The sequence below is a fragment of the Pseudopodoces humilis genome, chromosome 4 (assembly GCF_049639895.1).
Source record: "Pseudopodoces humilis isolate 2021_Gansu_Grassland_sample_001 chromosome 4, ASM4963989v1, whole genome shotgun sequence".
Lineage (NCBI taxonomy): Eukaryota > Metazoa > Chordata > Aves > Passeriformes > Paridae > Pseudopodoces > Pseudopodoces humilis.
Window position 1 is genome coordinate 53,643,936 of NC_142203.1, and position 25,826 is coordinate 53,669,761.

General features: G+C 40.8%; 2 protein-coding genes across 7 annotated transcripts in view; one reads left to right on the forward strand and one right to left on the reverse strand.

Moving 5' to 3' along the window:
* Positions 1-25,826, forward strand: part of IQGAP2 (IQ motif containing GTPase activating protein 2) — a 124,810-nt gene that overhangs the window by 79,842 nt on the left and 19,142 nt on the right. For 4 of the 6 annotated variants that reach the window (XM_014261058.2, XM_014261060.2, XM_014261059.2 and 1 more), the window contains 9 exons: positions 1,628-1,791; positions 2,328-2,488; positions 4,801-4,925; positions 6,949-7,112; positions 15,439-15,529; positions 19,892-20,053; positions 21,251-21,393; positions 22,366-22,536; positions 25,298-25,381. In XM_014261058.2, coding sequence (XP_014116533.1) covers positions 1,628-1,791; positions 2,328-2,488; positions 4,801-4,925; positions 6,949-7,112; positions 15,439-15,529; positions 19,892-20,053; positions 21,251-21,393; positions 22,366-22,536; positions 25,298-25,381 — 1,265 coding nt within the window. The remainder of the gene's footprint in view (positions 1-1,627; positions 1,792-2,327; positions 2,489-4,800; positions 4,926-6,948; positions 7,113-15,438; positions 15,530-19,891; positions 20,054-21,250; positions 21,394-22,365; positions 22,537-25,297; positions 25,382-25,826) is intronic. The other 2 variants (XM_014261061.2, XM_005532508.3) reach the window with 1 other exon arrangement.
* Positions 9,474-13,437, reverse strand: F2RL2 (coagulation factor II thrombin receptor like 2). The gene is made up of 2 exons (XM_014261062.2): positions 13,278-13,437; positions 9,474-11,567 (listed from the first exon to the last, which is right to left on the reverse strand). The coding sequence occupies exons 1-2, from the start codon at positions 13,333-13,335 to the stop codon at positions 10,480-10,482; spliced, it is 1,146 nt and encodes a 381-aa protein (XP_014116537.1). The 5' UTR covers positions 13,336-13,437; the 3' UTR covers positions 9,474-10,479.

Consider the following 25,826-nt stretch of genomic DNA (forward strand, 5'->3'; position numbering starts at 1 on the left):
CCTTAATAAAGGAAAGGAAAAAGAAAATGTGAGGTGTGAAAGGCATTAACAGCAATCTGGAGAGTAACTTAGTTCTTATGTTTGGCTTGAGAAGAAAAAGAAAAAAGTTGCTTTTGTTATAGGACTGTGAGCAATATAAAATATGTTTTGCAATTTGCATGCTGGGTTTCAAAACTAGAAGTCAGTAGCTTGGTTGTTGGCTGCAGAACTAGTCTAGCCCATTTGTGGACTTTGACTCCATTCCTCTTTACTGTTTTCTTTTAAAAAGCATGCATGCATGCTGTAGCTGTGAGAGCCTTTCCTGGTTTCTAACTTTAAGAATAGCCAATAGAGAGAGAGTCTTCAGGGACAATGTGGCCCCATATGACTATGCTTCAGAGAAAATGAAATGAGAGGTGAGGGGCTTTTTTTAGGTGGGCATGGCTAAAAGGTTTTCAAAGACTTTGTGTTGTATAATCAGCTCTAAGTGTTCCTGTATACACAAGCTGTGGATGGTGTCTTCTGCACAAGTAGTCTTGTCTCAGATTTGGTCAGTCAGTGGTAAATAAAAATGTTCTCTGGGTAACAGTACACAAAAAAAGCCATATGATAAGGTAGAGGAGTAGGGCTTATTGATGGAAAAGGCATTTGCATAATTACTATTCTTCAATTGGCCACATATGCTCTGACCTTCAAGGTTGCTTCCCTTTGCCAGACCAGAGTGGTGCCTTGTACAGTGTGTTCCTGGGTGTGTCCTGGCCTGGTTTTTTTTCAGAGATGGCTCCTCCAGGTGTGTAATTATGGTGGCAGTGACTAAACTGAGGGATGTTGTAATACTTCTGCAGCTGCCCAAGTGTTTTTCAGCATTTTTCTGTTGGGCTTCAAGCCCCTGACAAAGTCAGTCCAGCAAAAAGCAAAACAGACAAGTTATTCAGGGTACTGAAAAGGTTTACGCTCATACCCTCATATCCCTCTATTCTGGTCTGTTTAAATTAAAACCTGAGCTGTGGCAAAGGGATTCATTTCTAGATGGCAGTGCCTGGAAGGACTGATCTTCCACACTAGCAGAAAAACAAACAGGTGTTGGGATGCAGAGGAAGTTCTAGGAACCATAGCATGTGGTTTTCCATTAGTAGTTCGGCTACTGCTTTTCTGGCAGAAAATCCCACCCCTCTAATACATTTGGCTGATTTCCACCAGGCCTCCTGAAAAAGACACTAATAATGGTGTTGGTACTTCAGGTACTGGCCTGTTTTAGCTAGCTCAGTTAGATCCTGCCAAAGGAGGAGGTGCAGAAAGGAGTGTTTGGGGTGAAGCAAGATCGAGGTGCTGGAGCTGACATCCACAGCAGTACCTGCTGCAAGCACACCCAGGAGTGACCTAGGGTAGGGTCAGCTCTTTGTTTTGTGTTAGATGTGCAATAAGCAGTCTCTCATTTCTAAAAGTCTGGTAATTTTAAAGTCCTCCAGTCAATTATTTACTCAATACCTTTGAACAGAGACTGTTTTTGTGACATTCAGCAGTCATGGCATTTTTTCTCTTATGACAGTGAATTATATTCTTTGTAATAACCTAGTTGTCATTTACATGGCACGAAGAGCAAACAGCATATAAAAATTAATGAGCTTTTTTCCCTGCTGTTCTTTAGAACTTATAGCGGTTGACAATATCAATACAGCAATTCGTAACTGTGATCCTAGTAAAACACTGGTTGTGCTGATGAAACCCGAGGCACAGCTGCCTGTTGTTCACTCATTTGCTGCTGCTGTCTATCAGACTGAGCTGTTCAACCTCCAACAACAGAATGCTGTGGTAAGAGTGAAAAGCTTACAACCTGCTCGTTGATGTTGTGTAGTCAGACCATGAAAGAGCACAAACATAGCATGTTGTTGTGTAAAATCAGATGTAATTCTCTTGCCATGGTGTTATGTATTGCATGAATAATTTTGGTTGAAAAAGGCAATATTTAATTGCAGTTTGTTTCTTGCCATACTTCAGTCTGGCTGAGCTCTTGTGTTGCAACAAATCAACTGACTTTTTTTAATTTTTGCATGCCCTTAATGAGGACTAACTCTCGTTTATATATTGAGTAGAAAAGCAATTCCCTGTCATGAGTAGGACCAGAAGAGATGAGACTGTGGGGCAAAAGAAGGAAAGGCAGAGTGGATGGGACATAGAAACCCACTGAGCTCTACCACCACTGTTGTCAGTCTGGCATGTCTGTGATTAGGAAACTTTCTAGGCTTCTTATATCAAGCCCATCTCCTTGATGGTATCTAGAGTGTGTAACTCAAATTTGTTACACTGCTTATTTAGCTTCCTGACTGCAGTACATTATTGTCCTACAGAACTACCTGGCACATGATGAACTATCTATTGCAGTAGAAATGTTGTCAGCTGTTGTGCTGCTAAACCAGACCTTGGAAAATAAGGACATCATAATGATAAAAAATCATCTCAGAGACCCATGCATTGGCTTCAATAATCTGGAAGAGGAAAACTTGCAACGGTAAAGGTTCATTTTGTCTTGTCTGGATGAGACTTGGCAACTTCTGAAAAAAAAAGTTTTTTTTTTGGGGTGGGCTGTCCTGTGTTGTGGCTGTGAAGTTGAAAGAGTTGCAAGATAAACATCTGTATTTTAAATTAATAAGGGAGAGTATGACAATTGATGTACTAGTTGTATCTAAATGTAAGCCTTGAAGGCTATAGGTGTGTGAGTTGCAGGGAAAATATCCTCAGAAAGCAAACATGAAGATCTGACAAGAGTTTTTGCAGGCACTGAAATGTGAAACAGCTGTAGCTGAGAACTGTTAATCAGTAGCCACTCTTTAATTCTGAAAGATGATCTGTGGAGTGAGGTAGTGTTTAGTGCCTCAGGGTCCAGGAGATCACCTGAGCCACGGATGAGCCCTTTTCTCTTGCTGGAAAAGCGGATACAACGCTGGGGCACACACATACGTTCAACATTACATTGCAGCCTCCACTTGGCTGCTAGCTGCTTGCCCTGTCACTTGTCTGACCACAGAGGTGCTGCTACTGCAGTTGCTCTCGTGTCTATCAATAAAAGATCAGGCAACACAAGAGACCTGTGCCCCCAGCATGCAAGGGAGGACATGGGAACAGCATGGACCAGCTCCTGTCTCTTGGCACAGCTGGTGGAAGCCTCCACTTGCCTCTGAAAGACGTTAGTAGGCAAGAGGGACCACAGCAGCTGAAGATCTTCACTAGGTTGTCAGGAGACGTGAATCTGAGAATGGCCCTTGCTGAGTCTCTCAAAGCCAGAAGGAAGGCAGTCAGATTAGGAATGAGGCCAGTGTTTTGGTCAGAGAGCGGAGAATGACATAAAATGGAGCAAAATTATTCGCTACTTTGCCTCTGCTAATGTGAGGTGTAATGCTTGTGAGCAAGAGAAGCAACACTATAAATATGCAGAAATGGCCCCAGTGTGTCCCAAGTGCAGAATTTCTGGTGACGTTATTGACCCAATCTTTAGACTACACTGTCAGTCAACACAGATGAAGAAGCAGGAATTAGTTGGACTCACAACTAAATAAAATTTTCTTATGCCATTATGTAAACCTGTCCTGCCAACCAAATGTTGAATATCACAGGAAGCTTTGACTTGCACAATACCAGAAGAGATACAGTGGAGCTAGAAAAACTTCAGTGAGGGAAATGCTGTTGAATGGCTTTCTAGCAGAAGAGATGGACTTGTTGGGAATGTGTTTTCTGGGAGAGAGAATTCAGGGGAAATATGTCACAGGTCTCCAAAACTGTGCATGTTGTGGAGAAGGTTAGTAGAATCAGTTACCAGCTTCTAATAGTTCTAGTTGTTTGGGGATATTTGAGAATTTAATAAAGAAAATATTGGACCCTATCAACCATAAATTTTAATATTTTTTTAAAAAGCTGTCATCTGACAAAACACATAGTGGGGCTAATTCCTCAGTAATATATAAGACTTTAAAACAGAGCAGGTAAATTAATGGAGTGTAGCCTTGTTTGCAACTATTGAAGTGTTATTAAGCTCCAGAAGTACTTAAACACAGACTACTAGATGCTGGAAGGACAAATCAGATTAGGAAATGATGAATCTATCATATTATTTTTTCTCTGCTTGCCATTCATTCCTCAGGCTTCTGATGGAAATAGAAGACATGCATTTTATCTGACATACTGTAGTAGATCTGTGTTTGATTCAGGAATACAAAAAATTATTTAGCTTATGTACAGATGAATTTGCACCACTATGAAGGTTTCCAGCTCATCTGATCTGTAGAGCCTTCCAGGAAGAGTAGACATAGGCTTCAGAGCCTGTGCTTGGAGGCTCTTGAGTTGTGGAAAAAGGGGCATAATGGGGTTTTTTTTTAAGTCCCTTGCCCATTGCTCATCATCTTCCTTATGGAGGTAGCAGGAGATGCTACTACCTGATACTACTGACAAAAACTCAGTAGTTAAATTAGAGTCAAGAAGACAACAAGAGTTTCCTAAAGCAAAAAGCTGACTGTAGTTTTCCCCACATTAGTCTGTTGCACCATACAGCAAGTTGTTTGTATGTGTATGTTAACATTTTTATTGCTGTCATGCCATAGAGCCAAGAAAAGTTCTCTGAATTACAGGACAATTTTTTCAGATCCTGAAACGCATGTGTAGAACAGGCAGCTTGCATGTCTCTATAATTTCTGGCAAGAGCTGAGTTTGTCTGAAATTCATTGGAAAAAATACTAGTCACTAAATGATGGATGATACATCTGACTAATTCTTTATTGCCCTTTATCCTACATATGAAATACACTTAATGTATTTTATATCTTCTTATAGTTATGCTGATACACTATTGTCTATTAAGTCAGAGGCTTCATCTCAAGGCCAAGATTATTTAAGCTGGAATGATATCCAGAACTGCATTGACATGGTTAATATGCAAATTCAAGAAGAAAATGAAAGTAAGTAATTCCTCCTCCACACTGCCCGCAGAGGTCATAGTCGGGTCTCTTTGGTATGTAAATCTATGAACTGAGTGGCCTCATTCAGACGCTCTTGAAAAGAGAAGAGCATTTAAAATTTTTGAAAGCCTGATGATCTTTAAATGTCCTTGAGATATTCCTGTTTGTTTCAGACAGCTGAATCATAGGGTGCCTGCCTTCTGCAGTGTTAAAAATGCTATGGTTCTGCCTGCTTGGCAGTATCTTCCAGCCCTGGATGGTCTCACTTCGGGGATTTTGCAGTTGTAAGCAGAGAGCATACTGGGAGATAAGGGAAGAAATTACAAGCAGTGTTCCATTGAAAATTGTGTTTTAATGTGTAAGTGGTTCCAAGTGATTGTTTTTTTCACAAGGGAATCAGAAAGGAGTTAGACAATGCAAACATCTGTCTTGCTCTCCTTTTGGGTAACTTGATTTCCTGTCTGCGAGTAGCTTCTTATGCCCATGTGTTGTCATGTGAAAGGATTTAGAGTTTATTTTCTAAGCTGAATGTAACTATTGCCATAAGAGGGTGGTGTTATATTAAATTTGCTAGGTGGTCATTTGGGCTTCAAAAAAGCTAAAGCATCAAATTCTTCCAAAGCATGTAGAAATTTGAGGCTTTCGAGTTATGCCAAACTTGCTGGAGCAAGGAAATGAGAGGCAGCTTTCAGTCTCCCTGCCATTTCGGAAACAGTCTCAGTACACCTTGAGAGCCTGTGTAAGACACAGGCTGCTCGTGCCCTTCCTCTACTGCCCTTAGGCAGGCATGCTGCTGCTTTGTACTGGTAAGGGAATTTTTATGCTGCAGAATTTCTAAAGCTGGCTGGATTATTGCTTCCTAAATGTAGTCCAGTGGTTGCCATGGATCCTCACACGGTTGCTTGCCATGTGTGCCCTCTGGCAAGCTGGGGTGGTGAGAAGCTTATTTGTCTGGCAGAGTCACTTTATTGTCTGAAACTCTGCACTTAGTAGGAGTTGGAACAGACCTTGCAGTAGCAGTGAAAGTCTTCAGTACCAAAACAGCTGCTCTTGCTCTCAGTGACACTGACACACTGACCTCTGCCTGGGAATGTTCAGAGAGGGCAGATGGGCAGACAGAAGAGGAAGAAGGGAGGCCCCTGCTTCCATAAGCAAGTCCCATATCTGCATAGTCCCTCTTTTGGACCACCTTGGAAAAATTCCTCATTTCCCCAAGCCTTATGATGACCTGGATCTGTGACCTCACCAGGTGGGCTGTGATGGGTCTAGTGAAGGATGGTCCACTGGGAGTGGGAATGTCATCCCTCACAGGTGATGGTGAAACCCTTGACTGATGCCTTCCTAGGGAGGCTTTAGTGACCACAAGCAGGGCATTTTAGTACTGTTTAGGGGCAGGAGGAAATTGATTTGAAACTGTTGGGCCCAGTCTGAAGAAAATGAGTAAAGGTTTTATTAAACACACTGGGCCTTACTTCCTGACTGAAATACTGGGTGCCACTGGTCAGTATTGTCAGATTGGTTATTTACAGCGAAATTACAAGAAATGAAGTTAAGTTGCTATGTAATGCTGTAGCTGGGAGTGCAGTATATATGTATTTGTCCAAAGCAGGGTTTCAAGTAATGTGGTCTGAAATCAATTGAAAATAAAACTTTCAGCACTGTGAGCCAACATGTTAAACACATAAATACGTGGCACCCAACTTTTTCTTAAGCTTTATGTAGGTGCTTGTTCCCAGAAAATAGGAGAATCTGTTTTCTCTTTTTTGTCAAGGATAATTTTGATTTTTAGGAGGAGTTTCCGCCAGATACATCAATAACTTTGATAGGAAGGAAAGTTGTATAGCACAATAGCTTCAAATGCATGTAAGAACAAAAATAATTAAAAATCAGCTGCTGTTGCTGCCTCTGCTTCTTGTTTTGTGATTTTTCTCTTCTTCATGTTAACGCTTTGTTTGTATGTGGTATCACAAAAGTTGAAACTTCCTTTGATAAGTGCATCCTTAATAACTTTTCTGTTTCATAGGAATCATTGCAATTGGACACATTAATGAAGCAGTTGACCAAGGAAATCCTGAGAAAACTCTAGAAGCCCTGCTATTGCCCACAGCCAAGCTGCAAGATGTGAGACCAGTAAATGCAAGGCATTATCAGGATGTTCTGCACCATGCCAAAGCACAGAAATGCAAGGTTACAATTTCTACTCTTTTTCTCTGTGGAAAGTGAAATGCCAATTCTTTTCACTTGCTTCTGTGTCTCTGTCCTGATCTCCTGATGTCTGCATTATCTTTGCCCAGTGAGGTTGTAAATAAACCAATGACAAGAAACTGGTACTAAGTAATTTTGCATTATAACTTATTTCAACTGGCAAAATGAATTAATTCTCAATGTAGCAAAATTAAGGCATTTTCTGCATATGTCTTGCTGCTGCTGTAATCTCGCTTATTTACATTCTACTAGGTTGCTGCAGCTATTACAAAGCATGGGCAGCAGCAATACTCACATAGTTATGAATTTGTGTAAGGATACAGTTACAGGACTGTGTCAGGCAGATAGCTACAATATGGACGGAAATTGAGGTTTTTGCCAGAAGGAAATAACAATTTTGGTGTTGTTTAAGAAATCTCTGGGAATTATTTTGAGGAGTCTCCTTTGCTTATGTTGCTTTATTATAGTGGAGTTTTGTACATAATTATTTTACAGCTTTATCATGCAATAACAAGCTGATGGTCTTGTATGTGCCTTAAGTTTAAACCTATCTCAGCAGGATGTTGCTATCTGCTTCCCCAAAAGCAGTGGCCTGTTTAGCATTACAGCATTACAGCTCAGGGAAGCATAAACAAACAGCCTAGCAGCTTGCAGGATGTGGCTGAACACAAGATTAGCTAAAACTAGTAGCACAGCACTTAAAATGTCCAGTGTCTGGAAAACATTATTAAAATTCACAGTGTGTGCCCCTAAGGTAACATGATGAGCTGAAATGTCGAACTTTTCAAACTTTGGCTTGTGAAGTATCTTCCAGCATTTGTGTCACCTCACCTGGGGTACCTGCTGTGAAACCATGCATTTGTGTAATCTGGTGTCACAACTCCAGAAAGGCACTTGCGCAAGTCAATTTCTCACCATGGTTGCCAGGTAAGGGCTGGTTTCACAGAGCCCTCAGTATTGAAAAGCCTTCTCCCTCACCACATGTGCTGGGGAGAGGGATTTGTGCATCCCGACTTCACCTGTTCTGGCTGGGCCGTGCCAGTATTTGTGCACAGTGCGGGTGCTGGCTGCGCAGTGCTGACCCAGGACATGTCTATGTGCCATGTGCGTGCACAGCGAGCCAGCACGTCCCCAAGGCAGAGATCTACAGTGCACAAGTGCCTGCTAACAGCAGCCATACCCTGGCTCACTCCTGCCAGCTGCCCCAGGCCTCCCCAGATGCAAACCTGGTGCCTGCTCCTGTCCTCGTGTGAGTGCGCTCATAGGAAACAAAGGAGTGTTTCCAAATTTTGAAACAAAAAATTGTACAATATCTTTCAAGTCTTCTCATTCTAAGATTTTTGATGTTCCTAGAGACTTCTGCTGGCCTTTCTCTTCTGAGTTATTTTGGTTTTGCAGTCTTTTGACAAGTGCTTTAGAGCACCTTCTCTGTGAACAGGAGTGTTGCTCCTGTCTCGGAAGAGAGCAAGACAGAGCGCTCCTGAAAGAAACACTCTGATGCATACTTACTCTTTACAGTAATCAATCATAGATATGACCATTCTTTAGATAAAAATATGATTTAGACTGACATTTCCTTTAAAAAAATCCATACACAATTGTAAAGGTAGTGCAATTTCTGAAGTATGTTTTCCATGTTTATACACATTTCCCTGTTTATAAAGCAGATCTGTCTTAATTTGTGTTTTGCATGTTTTAAGAGTGAGCTGTGGTAAAAGGAAGTATTTGATTTACAAGGATCAGATAGGTCTCCCAATAAACTTCCTGCCCCAACATCTGGAAAAAAACATACGTGTCAGACCTACTCACTTGTTCTAAGCAGCTTGCCGTCAATTCCCCATAGCCGTGGTGATCTGGGGGAGTCTGCCCCCTAATCCACCAGAACCCATTACAGGTCCTTATCTCATATCTGGCCCATTTGTTCCTTGCTTGAAACTGAAAATGCAAACCTGGAACATATTTTGTCCTGTAAATCTTAAACCACAGCTTTTAACAGTTCAGAAAGCCTTTCCAAACCAAATGTATTCAGGTCCCAGTGGAGAGAAACCCTGTGTTAAGGGAGCATATTGTGGCTAACTGGAAAGTTAAGCAGATGGACCAAATTACTGTGTTCGCTTGAAGGGTTTTTTGTGTGATAGGTACAGAGGTTTTAGTCAGGTTCACCTTGTTTATATTTTCAATAGTTTTGTAATATTTGAATTATTTTAGAGTTATCTTTAAAATTTGTCCTTGTGCATTTTGAAGGAATGGCAGGAAAAAAACTTTAAATAAGAGCCGGAAGAAATAGAAAAAGGGGAGCCTCACCAGGCTGCAAATTTCCTTGAGGTATTTTCCAGTGCAACTTATTTTATTTAAGTAAATATTTTTTACAATACTGTTATCAAAACAACACAAAACATTTTTATCCCCACTTACATGCTGCAGTTACAGATTCAAATGACAACTACTGAGCTTATTTTCTAGGAACTTAGTATATATGTGGGTTTTGAGTTTCTGTAAAGGTAAAAGTTGACCCATTGTTTTACTAACAGTCAATGGTAACTAGCTGCAGTGTTTGTAACACTCTAGGCATTTCCTGTGAGGATGTGGAAATAGAGAATACTACAAAATAGTTTCCCTGTAATGCTTACCAAGCAAGAGTAATACGTGCCTGGGTTCACACTGATAAGGGTTAGCTCCCAGCGATTCCTGTGGGTTAGGGGAGTACAGGCACTGACGAAGTGGAAGAACAAGTCTCCAGTGCAGAGCTGGTTAAGCAGCCTCATGGGAGAGGAGGTAGCCTTGGAAAAGCCAGGTTCTGTGTCCATGGCTGTAGATTTACTGTTCTGGAAACCTATGGGCACTCTGGATTTCCAACATCCAGGGAACTATTTGCTTTTGACTGCTCCCAGGCATTTAGAAAGTGCTTTTACTTGCTCCCATTTTCACCAGGCCATAAACCTGTTTTTGCATCACTGTTCCTGCAGTGATTGTTGGCTGAGAGCTAATTTCAAGTGCCGTGAATTGCCCTAGAAGTGCTGTTTGGATGCTGGCTCCTCTTCTGGTATTTAGAGGCTGTGGTGACTGATATTCTGGCAGCTTCTCCATGGCCAGAAAATGATCTCAGAAGGAAAAGGAGGTGCAGAGCAAATTCCCTTAATCTAGGTACACAGGTGTTGCAATACATGTAATAAAGTTATAGAGCTGAGGAAGTGTATTTTTGGAGATATTCCTTGTGCAGAAGGAAGTAAATTTAACTGAGATTGTGTTTTCTAACACATTTTACTTGAAGTACAAATGTCGCACCTGAGATTTGTTGCTGTCTGTGTTAATACTATCTAAAATCATAATTCCAGTAATATAAATAAATTCATTTTTCCCTGGATATTTTAACCATTGTTAGATAAGTATTGGATTGACTTCTAATTTTTGACATCAGAAAATAAAGGAAAGGATCAAGACAACTATTTAGGCTGCTAAGACATAAAGCAATTAGATAAAAAGAATACAACCCATCTGTGTTGTTATAGTAATAGTTGATGTGATGGACAATAAGGATAATATTGCTTGGCACAAAGCAAATAGCAAAGATGGTAAGAATCAAAAGACTGACTTTGACGTACCAGAACCATTCCTGAGTCTTGAGTGTCCGTATAATTGAGACATAGCAGAAGACGATAGTTGCAAGCGGTATTAAGAACCCAAATACAGCTAAGGACACGTAGTAGTAGAACTGGAAGGAAGATATGGTTTCACAGGCGCTGTGCACGTCGTGGCAGGTATAAATGTCCAGCTGCTTCACGTAATAGCTTTGCTGCATGATGGCAAGCGGGAGCATGTACAAGAAGACGACGGCCCACACGGCAGCACAGGCTGCGATGGCGTAGGCGCGCTTTGGGAGGCTCTTGTAGGTGAAGGGGTGAACGATGGCCACGTAGCGGCTGACACTGATGCACGTGAGCAGCAGAATGGAGCAGTACATGTTGCCATAAAACACCGCCGTGGCCGCTCGACACATTGTCTCCCCAAATATCCAGTTGTTCCCGTTGATGTGGTAGGCTATTTTGAAGGGCAGCATGATGCAGAAGAGCAGGTCTGAAACAGCCAAGTTTGTGTAGAGGACGGCAGTGCACACGGAGCGGATCCTGAAGAGCAGCATCCACAAAATGATGGCATTAGACGGTACGCCCAATAAAACAGCACTGAGGTAGACAGCAGGTATTAGCTTGGTGCTCAGAGAGCTGGTCAGGTACTGCAGCGTGGCGTTGCTCACTTCTGTTAACGTGGAGTCATTTGACTTTTTTGAAGTGCATTTGTTTTCTCTGATATGGATGGTTGTTGTTTCCCCTTCTATAGCGTAAGGGGGGATGTAATCATAGTCTCTTGCTGAAATTCCACGAAAAGTTTTGATAAGAGACACTGTTTTAACTGCAGAGCCATTCAGTGAGAATTCTGAAGCTTAGGAATAAAGCAAAGTTAAAATTATTAAAAAGGACAAACTACTGTATTAACAATATAACTCACCTTCAGGAACAGAGATAACCATCTTTTTGTGAGAAACAGTATTACTTTAAAAGATTTGGGGACATTCTCCTCTGCTTTGGGTGTTCAAATGTACAAACAAAAGTCTTCATTTATCATTTCACACCAAATCTTGAAAATTCATCATTAATGTAGTGTTAGCTGGTCTTTCTGCATTTCGCATGTTTTCAGTAATCTTTGGTGAAAAATATCAGAGACTTCTGTAATGTTATGACCAGTGGAGGGTTTTTCCCAGTAGTAGAATGTTGGTCATTCATCATATAAACAGTCTTTGTTTAGGCTTGATTAAACACCATTACTGCCATCAAATGCATGACTGCAAAAGATGCAAAAAAACACTATCTGGCCTAACACAGACTGAAACTTTTCAGTTAGAAAATTGAAATTACCCTTGGTTTTTTTGGTCTTACATGCAAAATTGTTATTTTTCAGCTTCTGACTAAAGCAAACCAGATCTTTTCAGGTTCTCATACCTGAGCAGGGGCAGTGCCTTGAGAATCGAAAACAAATGGTTGGGCAGGTATTAGGTGTAATTTACTGTGAAGTGAATCAAAACTTTCAAGCAGCAGGAAAATTTTCAGGGTGTAAATATTGTCAGCATGTGGGCAAAAACCAATAATACTATTTAGTTAACACCTGTTCCTCAATCTTGAGAAATTTGTAGAGACATCTACATTTCCACATGAAGCACAAACGTGTTCAAAATGCTTTTTAAAGCCATGTGTTGTAAAATAGAATTTGCAGAGTAAACAACTGTGAAAGTATTTGCGTTACTTAAACTTTCTTACTTGCATTTAATGCAAAAGTACTTATTGTAAAGCCTACAGCACGTACCACAAAACTGGAATTCATAAGCAAAGATGAAAATTTTTGAACTTTTTTTTTACCTTTCTATGTTTGAATAAAATAAGGAAAACAGTTTTATTAATGCTCACTGGCAGATTTACTGTAGAATATTTAAAATAATGATTAGTAGACTGCATAGTTGCTAGTAGTTTTTTGCTGGTTACTTCAGAAAACTAGTTTTAACTGCTCATTGAATGTCATACATGTACCTGCATGGGTTGGTGTGTGTATAGATATATATAGGTAGATAGAAATAGGTGTAAGTACATATATATGTGTATGAATATTATATATATATGTGTGTGTACGTTTTTTTATATATGTATTTATGTATACCAGCTTTTCAAAATGAGCTTGGTTTGGTAACAGTTCTAATTCTAGAAAGGAAAAAAAACACTTTTATTATTTGATCATTTCCTTTAGTTATTTTTATCACAATAGTAATCTTAGCACTTCCTTCTAATAACACCGTCTGTTAAGTTGTAAAACAAGACACTACAGGTTTAAAATTATCATATTGTTACAAAAATACTAGATAAAAATGTGTCTTCAGTAAGTGCAGAAAGTTCCCTTAAATAAAATCCTTTATAGAAAATGACTGGCAGAGGTAAGGTGTTACTGAAATGAAAGAATAAAATCTGCTTAAAAGGAGACATCCTGGAGCAGTTTGCTGTAATTGGCATGTACAACTCATTTCAAGTTCACAGTTGGTAGAGCAACAGTGTTATCAAAAAGTCGATGTTATTGAATTATGGAATAGATACAGAAAGGAAGACTCACCAGTAGTGCAAAAACTGGAGGTAAGAGAGAGCAGTCCAGTGAAAAACAATATCTTCATTGTAGTGTGGGAAATCCAGCCCGCTGAACGATGGTGCAGCGCTAGTTCATCTCAAGAGGCGTTTGGGGGGTGGGGGGGGGATGGGTTCCCCTCTGTAAGGGACTAAAGAATGATTGATCTGTCCTCCAAAAGCATCCTGTAAGCGTGAGGTTTATGGTAAGGACCTAATTTGTTCTTTGTCTACTACAGCAAGAGGGTGTGACGTATCCAAGTATGCACACATGACTCAGTTTCAGCCTCAGCCCAACACAGAGATAAAATTGCTTTACAGCAGCAATTTAACTCCTAATTTGCCACAAGCCTGTAGATGATATACAGGGTTCTGCTGAAATTTGTACATACAGGTACTTGGAGTAAAAATGTGTTTTCTGGAAAAATCAAGGGGTGTGTTTAGTAAATCCTCAAGGTTCTCATTCAGAGACCAAAATGTCATGTGGCTCAACTCTGTGCCTTTCTCCAGGGAAAAGCCGGGCTTGCAGAATAGTGTGATGATCTCAGTTTAGCAAAAGTTGAAGATGGAACGAAGCTGCACATACAAACATGCCTTAGGAAAATTGCATTCTGCTCTGCCTTTTGCCTTCCTATCCACTGTTAGCTGTCTGACTCCTTCAGTCCACCTACTGTCTCCCCTCAGACAGTTTCCACCGCTCCACAGACTGCAGTCTCTAAAACCTTTCCCCTATTTTCATTTGCTCTTTTGTTGATTCCTTCCTTTTTCTCTGCCTGGCTTTTTTTTTTTCCCACTTTTTTTTCTTTTTTCCTTCAATGCCAAATTACAACAGCTTGTTTCAGCAAGCAAAATTAGCCCAAGTCTTGGTCTGACTTCCAGGGTTGTTGCGAGGCTCAGCATAAACTGTGCATGGCTCCAGAGCAGTATTTGTGTCTGTTCTTGTATTTAATGTGTAAAAGCTGGATATCACATGAAGAATTTTTTTCAGTTTCTCAATGTTTTTCTCAAAATTCAGTGGCAATCTGGGAATTTATTAAACATTCCCTCAAGTGCTAGCTCTAACTCTCACTTGGTGGAAAAATAAGCAGTATGTGTCCACTGTCCTGTGATTGTCTGACACCATTCATGTTATTTATGTATTCTGCTACCTTGTTTACATATATAATGCAAGCTGATAGGGTTTTTCACCCTGTTTTCTCTTTGTAGCCTCTATGGATATCAGATTTATTAGATCTTAGATTTAGATTAGATTAGATCAGCCTGAGTTCAGTGCTTAACCAGGGATACTCATTGCAAAGCTGCTTCTTTGTCCACACTGTTTTAGTTTGAATGTGTTTCTAGATGTCTTTTTTCCCCTGAAATATTTGTGTGTATATCATCCTAGATCTCTCTCAGTTGATACATTCCAGCTTCTCTCATCATTAGTCTGGTATAGGCCTGGCTCTCCCATTTCCTCTTTAGCATGAATTTCCCACCCACCTGCTGGATTAGATTTTAAATATTACTTTAACCCTGTTTTATCTGCTGAAGTGCTGGTATCGCCAGTGAACCTGGGCAGTAGGGCTGGTTAGTGGGGATGTGGAGCCCACTCTGTTACACCTTTTATTTTAACTTGGGTTTAATGTCACGCACTTTAGGCCTGAAAGAGTGGTACCTATCCTGCTGCTTAATTACAGAAATGTTGGCATAGGCTAAGTCATCACTACTAAACCTCAGCTGTCTTGATCCTATCCAAATAAGAGATTTTGAAAGAAAGCCAACTTCCTGCAGTCTTCTGCTGCTCTGTCCTGCTATCACAGTGCTGCCTGATAATGTGTGATTTTGTGACTCAGACTATTTTGCCTACATATCATGGAAATAAAAGTGTTTCAATTTTTATTGATCTTTAGTAAAATGAATCCTATGCCAGCAGGATCAGCAAATTCTCCTGTTCTTCTAAACATCAAAACTTTCAGAGCTTTGTATCTGAACAGGATCTTTTTCAAGTCAGTAAATAGAATATGAATGTGTTTCATTGATGATTTTCAACGAATCCTGCTTAGTGTTCAAGGGCTTTGCAAAGCAAAGTATATTGTATATTGGAGCTGTATCAGAATACTGAGACAACACTCACTATTCAGTTTTTTCAAGGCTTTTTACTGTCTTATTTCCAGGAATCTCAAGATGAATCAGCACTTCTGTGGCTGGATGAAATACAAAGAGGAATCAATGACAGCAATAACAACTTAAAAGAAGCAGCAATGTGTAAGCATTAACCTGAATCTACATTGCTCTTGTTTTTTCTTGGTCTTGGGAAACTGAAATTAGTAATTTACATTTTCCACTTCAGGGAAGGTGGAAGCCCTTTAAATACATGAAAATAAATGAATGTGTGTTCTTTGTCATACTAAAACTGAGATGACTTAAAACTACAGGAGTGGTGTTAGTTCTATCTAAAGTGGTGATCATTAAGGTGTGGCTAGTAATTCAGTGGATTTGGTCATGACCAATCCTTTAAAATGTCAGTGTATCTTCATGTAGCTCCTGAAATACATGAATGAGAAAGGATGTGCTGTTCAGGAGCTTGTATTGCTATGTATAAGACTAAAATCTTTATGCATATTTTAAGAGCAAATTTTTATGTTTGCAACTTTACTTGTTCATATTTCTTTATATTGTCTTTTATGGAGTGCTGACAAATGAAAATCAGGAAAAATGATTAACAATTACAAAAGTAAATCATATTAGCTTTTAAAGCAGAGTAAAAGGAATGCTAGGTCTCTTTTAAAAGTATATGCTCTTCCAATTTGTAAGGAAGAGGAAATCTGTAGGAAAAATGGTGACTCTTAATCTGTCAGAGTTCTGTGTACTGAATGCACTCAACACTTTTTGTCAAAGCTTTGGCTGATTATAATAATTTTAGAAAAAATATTCATAATACATAATAAATTTTGGCAAGTAATGTAGAAGCAAGCCCCTCTGGGTTTACGGGGCACACTGGAGAGCACAGTGATGTGCCTGCCTGTTCCAGCTCAGACAAAGCACTGGGTATTGGCCAGCCTTCTGCTTCACTTGGCTTTGGGTGAGTCAGTGTCACCTTCTGTTGCACCTTAGCAGCCTGTGAATGCAAGTGCTGAAGTCGGTGCATTCCTGCAGCACTGTGCTCATCCCTGCGCACTGCGGCCACTGTGAGCCCCCAGGCACCGCAGGAGGAGGTACTGCTTGGGAACTTATGGGTGGGAGAGAACACAGCTGGCATTACAAATAGCTGTCCCTGCTACAGGAACATTGCGTTTTGTGTTACTACTACTTTAGAATTGATCTAAACAACTAATATTGTCCTCATGTAACAAGACAGATACACTGAAGATAGCTGAGGAAGGAGGTATTTTTGTAGGTCACATCCATGGGAAGCACTGGGCTCCTGTCTTCTGAAATATAGGGTCAGATACATGCACATTGTCTCAACCAAGCTTTTGTACTGAGGAGTGCTGATACCCTTTTCTGTGGAAAAACCTGTTTCCCGTGAATGCTACCCAGAGCCATGAGGAAACATGAGCACAGAGAAGGGAAGGAAATGCATAGCTTATAAATGGGTTTGAATTAAACATAAAGAGCAACTTGAAAACACCCTCATTTGTGTTCACTGGTGTAAAACCATTAAGAATATGTATTATAAGCAGCCTGCAGAAACTAGGACAGCATAATTAATACAGCAATACTATACGATGTTGCTAATGGTAAACCGCTGGTGCATCCACTACTTAGCTGTTGTATTAAGATCTTTTCTTATAATCTGTTTTGGTAGTAAATGAACAGCTTTTCACAATCAAGGATGTCAGTGGAACTGTTTTAACATTTCACTTTAAGGAAAAAAATACTGATCTTGTGTACTCTGCCCTGTGGGTTGAAAGGAAGCTGTCAGTGCAGCATACTCTTAAAGAGCTCTGAAGTTTTGCAATTAAAACCTGAGATTTAACATTTCCCCATGGTGAAGAACCTGATACTTCCTATAACCAATAGGTTTTAGGAGCCATCCTGTCTCAGGAAGTTTGCATGTTGTGTTCACATAGTCTAAACTTAAGGTTCACCTTGGTCACAACTTGGAAAGGAACTTTTATTTGATCTATCACACAAGCACTATTTTTTGAAAGGCAAACAACTCCAAAACTTTTTCAAGGTAGTCAAAGATGTATTCATCAGTTAAAAGATTGGTTTTGAGATTGCTGCAGTAATGGCAATAAAACAAGCAGTAAAATAAGAGAAGGTATTGGCAGCAGTACTGAAACAGTCTTGATCACTTCAAACCAACTTTTATGTCTTGTATAAATATGGTACAGTATTAAAATTTTGAAAGGCTTTTACAGTCTTCACTGTCAGTAAAGGACTCTGTATATTGTACCTTTATTTAGGAAGAAGTGTTCAGTAAGTGCTGGTGCACTTCCTAATTCATTGTGGTGCTTGCTGTGTGTTTTGCATTGCCTTGCTTCACTTCTTGAATAAGTTCAACCATTGTACTCTTCATCTAAGTGGAGGACGAAAAGAGATCAGCCAAGTATCAGCTGTATAGCCTTCAGGAGTAGATTTGAACACTGACTTCAGCCTTGCACAGGAAGAGTCTGTCAAAGCAGGAAGTCTGTGCATCCTGAGAGAGTCCAAGTTATAGGAAAAAGCTGATCTTTGGCCTTGTTTGAGAATTCAAGCTTATCACACCAGACAGCTGTGGCTTTGTATATCACAGCTGTTTAAAAGGGAGGACGGGTGTGGAAAAGAGCCCTTTGCAGTGTTGATCTGGTACTGGATCAACACTGGAGAAGCAGACTGGAGCTGACAGTTTTCTGGCACTTGGGAACAGCTAATCCCCAGTTATCTCACGATTTTTCCAGGGTCCCAATGGCCTTTCTCTAGAGCAGCAGCCACAGTATTAATTGCTAGCACTTAAAATGAATGGAATAATTTCTGCTGAGTTTTTTTCCCCTGAGAAACACTTTTCTTATATTTTCCTTCAAAAATACAGGCATAATTAATTAAAAGATGAGGGAAAGCCAGATGACAGCGGACCTACATAAACAAATCTTAGCTTGAGCTGTGTTTTCTTTCATCTTTGTAAAAATGTCTTCCAGCACCCTTAACTACTTGATGAAAAGGAGGAAGGAAAGCATTCAAATACTGCTGAACAGAGTTGATGTGGCACATGGGGCTGTGTATGAGTCTGGGCCAGCAGCAGCCAGCTGTAATGTGTGGCTTGCCAGTGTTTTTCTGCTTCCTTGCTGCTGAGGCCAGATGCCTGGATATCACAGTGCACCAGCAATGGCAGAAAGACATCTCCAGTACACTTGTGCTGGGCAGAAGTCTGTTTCAAAGCACAGAAAATTAGCAGGATGCTATCAGATAGAAATCCAGATGGTGTTGGTATGTTACTGTGTGTCCGCCTTCTTTCTCAGCTGGCTGACAATGTATTTTTGGTTGATCTGTTACTGCCTAGCCAGAGCTACCCACCTTAGTCAAACTAGCAAAGAAAAACTGTTTCTATCACTGAAATCCTTTCCTGCTTGCTCAGTCTCATGGAGTAACTCCTGTACATGAGCTTCTGGTACTGAATGCATTTTGGGTCAGCTCTTGTGTATTCAGTGTGTGTGCAGGGACTTCCTTTATACTGATGTGGTATAGGTCAGTATAAGATCAGGGAAAGTGTTTGGTGCTGCAGCATGAAGTGCAGCTGTGGGGTGCAAAGGTAGCCAGATTCTCTCAAGCTAGGATATATTGTGAACGTTTTAGATCTATTCACCTGTTTCTCTGTGCATGGATCTTGAATTTAGATGCGAAGGAACACCTTTAAAGACCAGGGCTGCCATTTCTAAAGCAGCCTAAATATCTAGTGGGTAAGGTACTTTTGAAGTGTCACGTGCTTACACATGTATGCATCTGTTCCCTTGGAGATGGTGGGATCTGCACTAGGAAGTCCTGAATTAGAGCATGGGTAATGCCATATAACATCAAAGTCTGCATATGCTTCACAGCATCACCTCTCAGGGTGCTTTTATATGTCCTGAAAGCAAAAGCTGCATCTCTGGCAAATTCAAGGGCATTAATTATCTTTAAACAGGTTCCTGAGGAGGTGAGTTCAAGAAGGGGTTGCTTCAAGAATTTACTCAAGGCAATCAGTTTTAATTCCTATTTTGTACAGTAGAAATGAATGTTAATGTTTACAGCTTGTAACCAAATGACTTTGTGTACCTCTAGAGGGCTCCCAAGTGATCAGCAGATGGTCTGTTAGGGCAGCCTGAGTGTGTAGGTACTTGCCATTCTCAGCCCCTGCCCTACTGCCACCTGGTATGTCACTTGATGGGGAGCAGCAATGCCCTCAGACTGATCTCACTGTGCTGTGGCTGCATCCCAGCCTGGGTGGAGCACACTTTCGACCTAACACGCTTGCTGTTCTCCAAAATACTTCTCCTTGCACCCATGAAGGAGGCTGAAAACGGGTAAAGCACTGAATTGCTGTGTATGCCATGTTGTCTGTGTGTGCCGACATTAGAAGTCCATTTTCAAAGTTTCTGGAGGCTAGAGTTATGGGTAAGTAGAGTATAAGACACCTATTTTTTCTATGTTATTATTTTACCCTAGTGGCTGTTGGAATATCAATGATTAACAAGAGCTTGGAGAAAGGTGATTCACAGCCAATCCTCACGATACTACAGTCAAGGTTTGGACTAAGAGTCATTCCAGAATGTGCTGAAGCCTATTTCAGGAACCTCTCTGAAGCCAAGAACAAGAAAACTACGGAAGGTAAAAAACTTCCTAAACAGGACAGTTTCATATGTCCAGATCCCTGAGGCAACCAGAAAGCTAGAGCAGGAAGTTTACCTAAAATTGCTGTAAATTGAAGGACACAGCTGCTGCTTTAAAATCTTTTGACAAATGTTATACTTTTCCAAGTGCATTTTTACATGATATTGTACTGTTGTGCACATAATGCAGACCACAGTGCATACTGAGAAGTCTAGTGATATCTAAAGTCTAGCTGAGACTTTCTAGAATCTCAAACCCTCCTCTGAGTGAATTTAGGGCAGCTTCTCTGTGACTGTCAATAGAATAGTCCATTCTCTCAGAAAACCATATTACTGCTGGCAAATTTTTTTCATATTAGCAGATGCAGAGATGCACACATCAGTCTCACGGATTGCTGGCAAAGATCAAGCCAGTATCTGACAGTGTTCGCAGCCCAGTTATGGTCCCTGTGCATTGCCAGGACAGCAGTTACCAGCGGAAGCTGGGGCTAGAATCTGTTCTTAGCAGATGATGGCATGTTTTGTCATGTTAGGGGCTGCAAAAGTTGGTTGTAGATAACAGCAGCCAAAGTTAGCTAATGGTTACAAAAAAAATTACTGTCAGTGTAGTACCCATTCTTAGAGTAGATGGGAATGCTTCACTTTGCAACATGAGTATTTTGAATGCCCTACTAGTTTTATCTTGGGGCCTTTTGTCCATGAGGAAATGAGGTTTTTCCTGCCTGTCAGGATGCAGACTGGTTTACCAAAGCAATAAATAAGAAAATGATGTGGATATAGGAAATGTCGTGTGTGAGGTAAGAGTCAGTAAGTCCACAACTTGGGCAGAAGACAAGAAAAATATTTTTTATAAACACAGTCTGTTTCACTTATGAGTGATGATGTAAGATGGAGGGCACACTGTTTCGGGAACACTAACTTGGCACATTGGGGTTTGGAGAGGCTAGCAGTGGATCTGTATCAACCCTGTAGCAGTTTCACTAACCTTATCACCATTTTGTTCTAGAGGAATGACCCTCATCCACCTAGCAGGGTATTTTGAAAATCCTTCCTACAAAAAGGCACAAGATACATAGAGATTTTGCATGTCAAAGGGCTTCACAGCAAGCACAGGGAGGGGAAATGAGTAGGGAGAACTGTAATTTATCAGTGAAACAGAAGACAATTGTGTACTAATGGTATGAACTGCTTTTAGGTTCTAGTGAAAGTCCATGGATTAAACTTGTAATGAAAGCCATGTATGATTACTATTACAATGTGGAAACTGAGGAAGGTACCTGTGTTGCCCCCAAAGGAGTTGTACCAAAAACTTCGTGGTTAACTGGTGAAGAAATACAGGTAGGTGGCTAAAACATCAGTGTTTATTGCAAAGGAAACATAAACATTTGAGAGAGCGTGAGACATGACAATGTCAAGAGGCTGTGGTGGGTGAAACTGAAGGTCACTTTATCAGTATCTGCTTCTGACAAGAGCAGCACCTAAGTCTAAGCAGGCAGTGATAGCACAGCTTCCTGTCTACTGTCTGACAATGATTTAGGGATTTCCTTACTGGAAGTTACAGCATTTCTTTTAATGACCATCAGCAGACACCAATGGAGAGAAGCCTGATTGCTTCCACATCCCTGTATATTTTATGATATATTTGCATTGACCTATAACAAATAATTTTATGATGTATTTGTGAGCAGATGGAACCACTATATTCTGTTTAAATCTAATTCTCTGAAAGAATTCTTGTATCTTCAGATTCAGGAGGATGAGTGTGCTATTTTAGCTCCCTTACTGAAGAGGTTTTGTGCTAGTGTGAAATATAACTTAGAACAAAGCAGATCACACAAGCCTCTGAGTAATTTGTTCTTCTATTATTCTGATGCAGGTTATCTAAGTTACAGGCTTACTCCTCTACACAAAGAACTCGAGTCAGTGTAAGTCCTTCTGAAATTCTGAATGCAGCAGTACTTGAGTGTCCTTCTCAACAGAGTTAGTTATTAATACAGTTAGTATTTCTAGATGCCTGAGTTGTACAAGACACATCTAAGTGCTAGGAAAGCAGAACCCTGGTAATGTATAAAAGAATACTCTCTTAAAATAGCATATCCACTCGAATAATTGAAGCTTGAAAGCAGCTCAATTACCTCTCCTATAGGGTTCAGCAGTAACAACACAGCTCCTTCTTACTGATTAAAATGCAGGGCCATATCAGAGGGACTTGGATAGGGTGAACATAAACTGCAGAGATGGAGAGCACACAGTCCAAATTCCAGGAAGGTTTTGTCTTTTAAATGACCTTTTCCCATCATCTCTTAACAGAACATTGCTGGGCAAGTTACAGCGGATTATAATCGAGAGCAGCTGTGGCTTGCTAATGAAAATCTGATTGTTGGGCTGCAAGCCCGAGCAAGGGGATTCTTAGTCAGAAAAAACTATCAGGAAAGAAAAGCCTATCTTCAAAACCAGGAACCATCTGCCATCAAAATACAGGTATTGTTCTAGAACAAGAAGGTAATGTGGCTTGGGCAGCTTTTTGCATATAACAGGTTACATGACTGATTACTACCACTGATAAAATTCTCAAGCAGATCTGTCTCCCTGTTTTCAGCCGCTGCTGAGAGTTCAAAATTCTACATCTGAAAATAAATGTGCTTTCACATTTTAAAAGAATTTATCATATCAACCTCCAGTGTAAATTACTTGGGAGAAGCTCATTAATGCACAGCCCTGGCTTTGCTCTGACGCGCTCAGATTTTTTGTGGTGTGACTAACTATGCACAGTACAAGAATAGAAGATATTTGTTAAGTATTGAAGCAAAAATTCCTTGGCAAAGAACAGAAGATATTTGCTAAGTATTGAAGCAAAAATTCCTTGGCAAAGCATGACTTAAGAAACACATTCCTTACTAAACTATCCCTAGTTGGAAGTGGATTGTTTCTGCTTCATGAAGTCATAGCTTGACAGGGAGTGGCAGCTACCCTTGTGTTCTTTGGCAGTATTTCTTGGATGTTTCCAGTTTGCTGAACTCCAAAAGGTGTACAAAGGAAATACTCTGCTGAGGGTGCAAACACGGACAGAGGCATGCACACTGGTTTTAAATGGTAAAATATTCAGCTCCTATTAGGAGCAATTTATTCCACCACCCACTCACAAAAGAAAAAAAAAGGAAAGGTACACAAGAGATTTCTTTTTAATCGACAGTAACTATATTTATCAATTCATTATGACTAAAAGCAGCTTTTCCACTAGTGGCTGTTATTGATTGACTTCTGGATTTTTGACTGTTGGGACAGACTTTTCATTTTCCAGCATGGTGTATGAGCCCAGTAAAGAATTGTAATTTGAGAAATTCAAAGTATGTGTGAATAGGTTCAAAATATGGAGAAATGTAGGTAAATAAAGCTGTTCTCTCTTTTCTTTCTATTGGCATTAAAGTAGAAATTATTTGTGGAAGGACAGCAAATAGAGGACAAGGCTGGTGTCACTGGCTGATAGAGATGATAGGCAAAAGCAGCAGTAAAAGTATCTTTCATCCCTCTCACTCTGTTCCTTGACAAGTGCTTGATTCTGAGCTAGCAAATGGAGAGTCAGCTGAAGGAATTAACTTGGAAAAGAGGCCAAGGAAAGAATAATGTGAGTCCAGATAGGCAAGGGACAACTTCTGGATGCAACAGAGTGACAGAATGGGTAGGGCTAGTAGAGACCAAAGCAGGTCATCTGATCCAACCTCACTTTTCAAGCAAGGTTATACCAGAGCACATGGCAGAAGATTGCATCCAGCTGGTTCTGGAATATCCCCAAAGGCTCCACAACTTCTCTGGTTAATCTATTCCAGTGCATGGTCACTTGCCCAGTAAAGAAGTTCTTCCCCCATATTCAGGTGGAACTTCTTGTGCATCAGTGTCTGTCCACTGCCTCTTGTCCTTTTTGCTCAGCACTACCGAGAAGAGCCTGATCCACCCTCTTGATAATCTCACTTCAGATACCAATAGACACTGATGAAGAGCCTCTCAGTCATTTCTTCTTAAGGCTAAACAGGCCCAGCTCCCTCAGCTGTTCCTAGTAAGGGAACCACATCCAGACCCCTCATCATCTCTGTAGCCTCCACTGGACTCACTCCAGGAGCTCCATGTCTCTCTTGTCCTGAGTAGCAAAGAACCAGACAGCACTCGAGGTGAGGCCTCACCAGGGATGAGTACAGGGGCAGGATCACCATCCATGACCTGCTGGCAATGCTCTTCCTAATGTCCCCCCAGGATCCCATTGGCCTTCTTGGCCACCAGGACACTCTGCTGTCCACCAGGACCCCCAGGTCCTTCTCTTCCAAGCTGCACCTCAGCAGATCCGCCCAAGGTACCTGGGGTTGTTCCTCCCAAGGTGCAGGACCCTGCATTTGCCTTTGCTGAATATCAGATGGTTCTCTGCCCATCTCTCCAACCTGCTGAGGTCCTTCTGAAGGGCTGCACAGCACTCTGGGCTATCAGCTCCTCTTCACAGCTTTGTGTCCTCTGAATTTGCTGAGCAGGCATTTGCCCCATCATCCAAGTCATGGATGAACAAGTTAAACATTACAGTGTTGAACCTTGAGGGACATCACTAGGGACAGGCCTCCAGCTAGTCCCTGTGCCACTGATTTTGACCCTCTGGGATGTGTTGTTCAGCCAGTTCTCAATCCACCTCACTGTCCACTCATCCAGCTCACAACAACATCCTCATAGACGAACTCGGGGATAAGAGACAGTGTTGAAATCCCTATTGACATCAAGTAGACAATATCCACTGCTGTCCCCTTACCCGTATATGCTTACTTCAGCAAACTCATGCTGCCTATTCCTGACCATCATCTTGCTGCCCGTGTGGACAGAGATGGTCTCCAGAATGAGGCACTCCATTGCTGTTCCAGGGATGGGAGGTGAGGCTGAGTAATGGGCATGAGCTGGAAGTTGCTTACATGGGATGAAGACAGGGACTGGGATGCTAAGGATGTGGATCTGCTGGTGGTAGGATTTCAGGAGGGTGAAGGAAATAGCATTGGACAATGTGTATTGAGATTGGTCAATATTAATGTGAAATGTATTAGGGCACCTTAAAAAATAGAGGCAAGCTTACTCACACCTTAGTTATCTCTTTATCACAATGTCAGATTTTTTTTACAAAATAAACACTGTTAATGATTTTAGTGTATTACATAGATTTAATAAACATTAGTTTCTTGTTAGGCATAATGGTCTTCTGCCTTCTCTAAAATAGGCTTACTGGAAAGGATTCAAACAAAGGAAAAGCTATGTTGACAGATTAAAGGTGCTTCAAGGCAATGTTGCTGCTATTGTTAAGGTAAGAACACCCAATGTGTTTTGGGGGCCAAGTAATGTTTTATGCTTTTACATCATCCGTCACCACCTGGGAATCGGGGACTGAGAGCACAGGCTGGAGGTTCTCCAGAAATTTGCATGGCGTTGAAAGTTGTTTAATTGATAGCTTCAGCAAATTGCTTCTTGAAAGCTCTGTGTTTGACTTCCAACAGGCTTTGCAGAACCTGAGGGGCTCTTGAAAGAGATTTCCTTACATTTCTTTTTCCAACACTTAACTAGAAAGCATTTGGGATGGTGGTACATTATTTCCTTAAGAGCTGTCGAATCTCTGTCTCTGAAAGCCGCTCACTTTTCTGAGATGCTAATGGGACCATTGAGTCAAAACTGGATTGTAAATCACAGATGGAATATTGTAACAGGATCTCCTGTTTTTGTGGGAGACTGGTTTAGAATTGAGACCTGGGACC

Bases quoted from the DNA above. Each gene is read 5' to 3' on its own strand.
- F2RL2 (XM_014261062.2), bottom strand. From the start codon at position 13,335: ATGAAGATATTGTTTTTCACTGGACTGCTCTCTCTTACCTCCAGTTTT. The intron at 11,568-13,277 runs GTGAGTCTTCCT...TTTATTCCTAAG, and splicing joins CTCCAGTTTTTGCACTACTG to CTTCAGAATTCTCACTGAAT.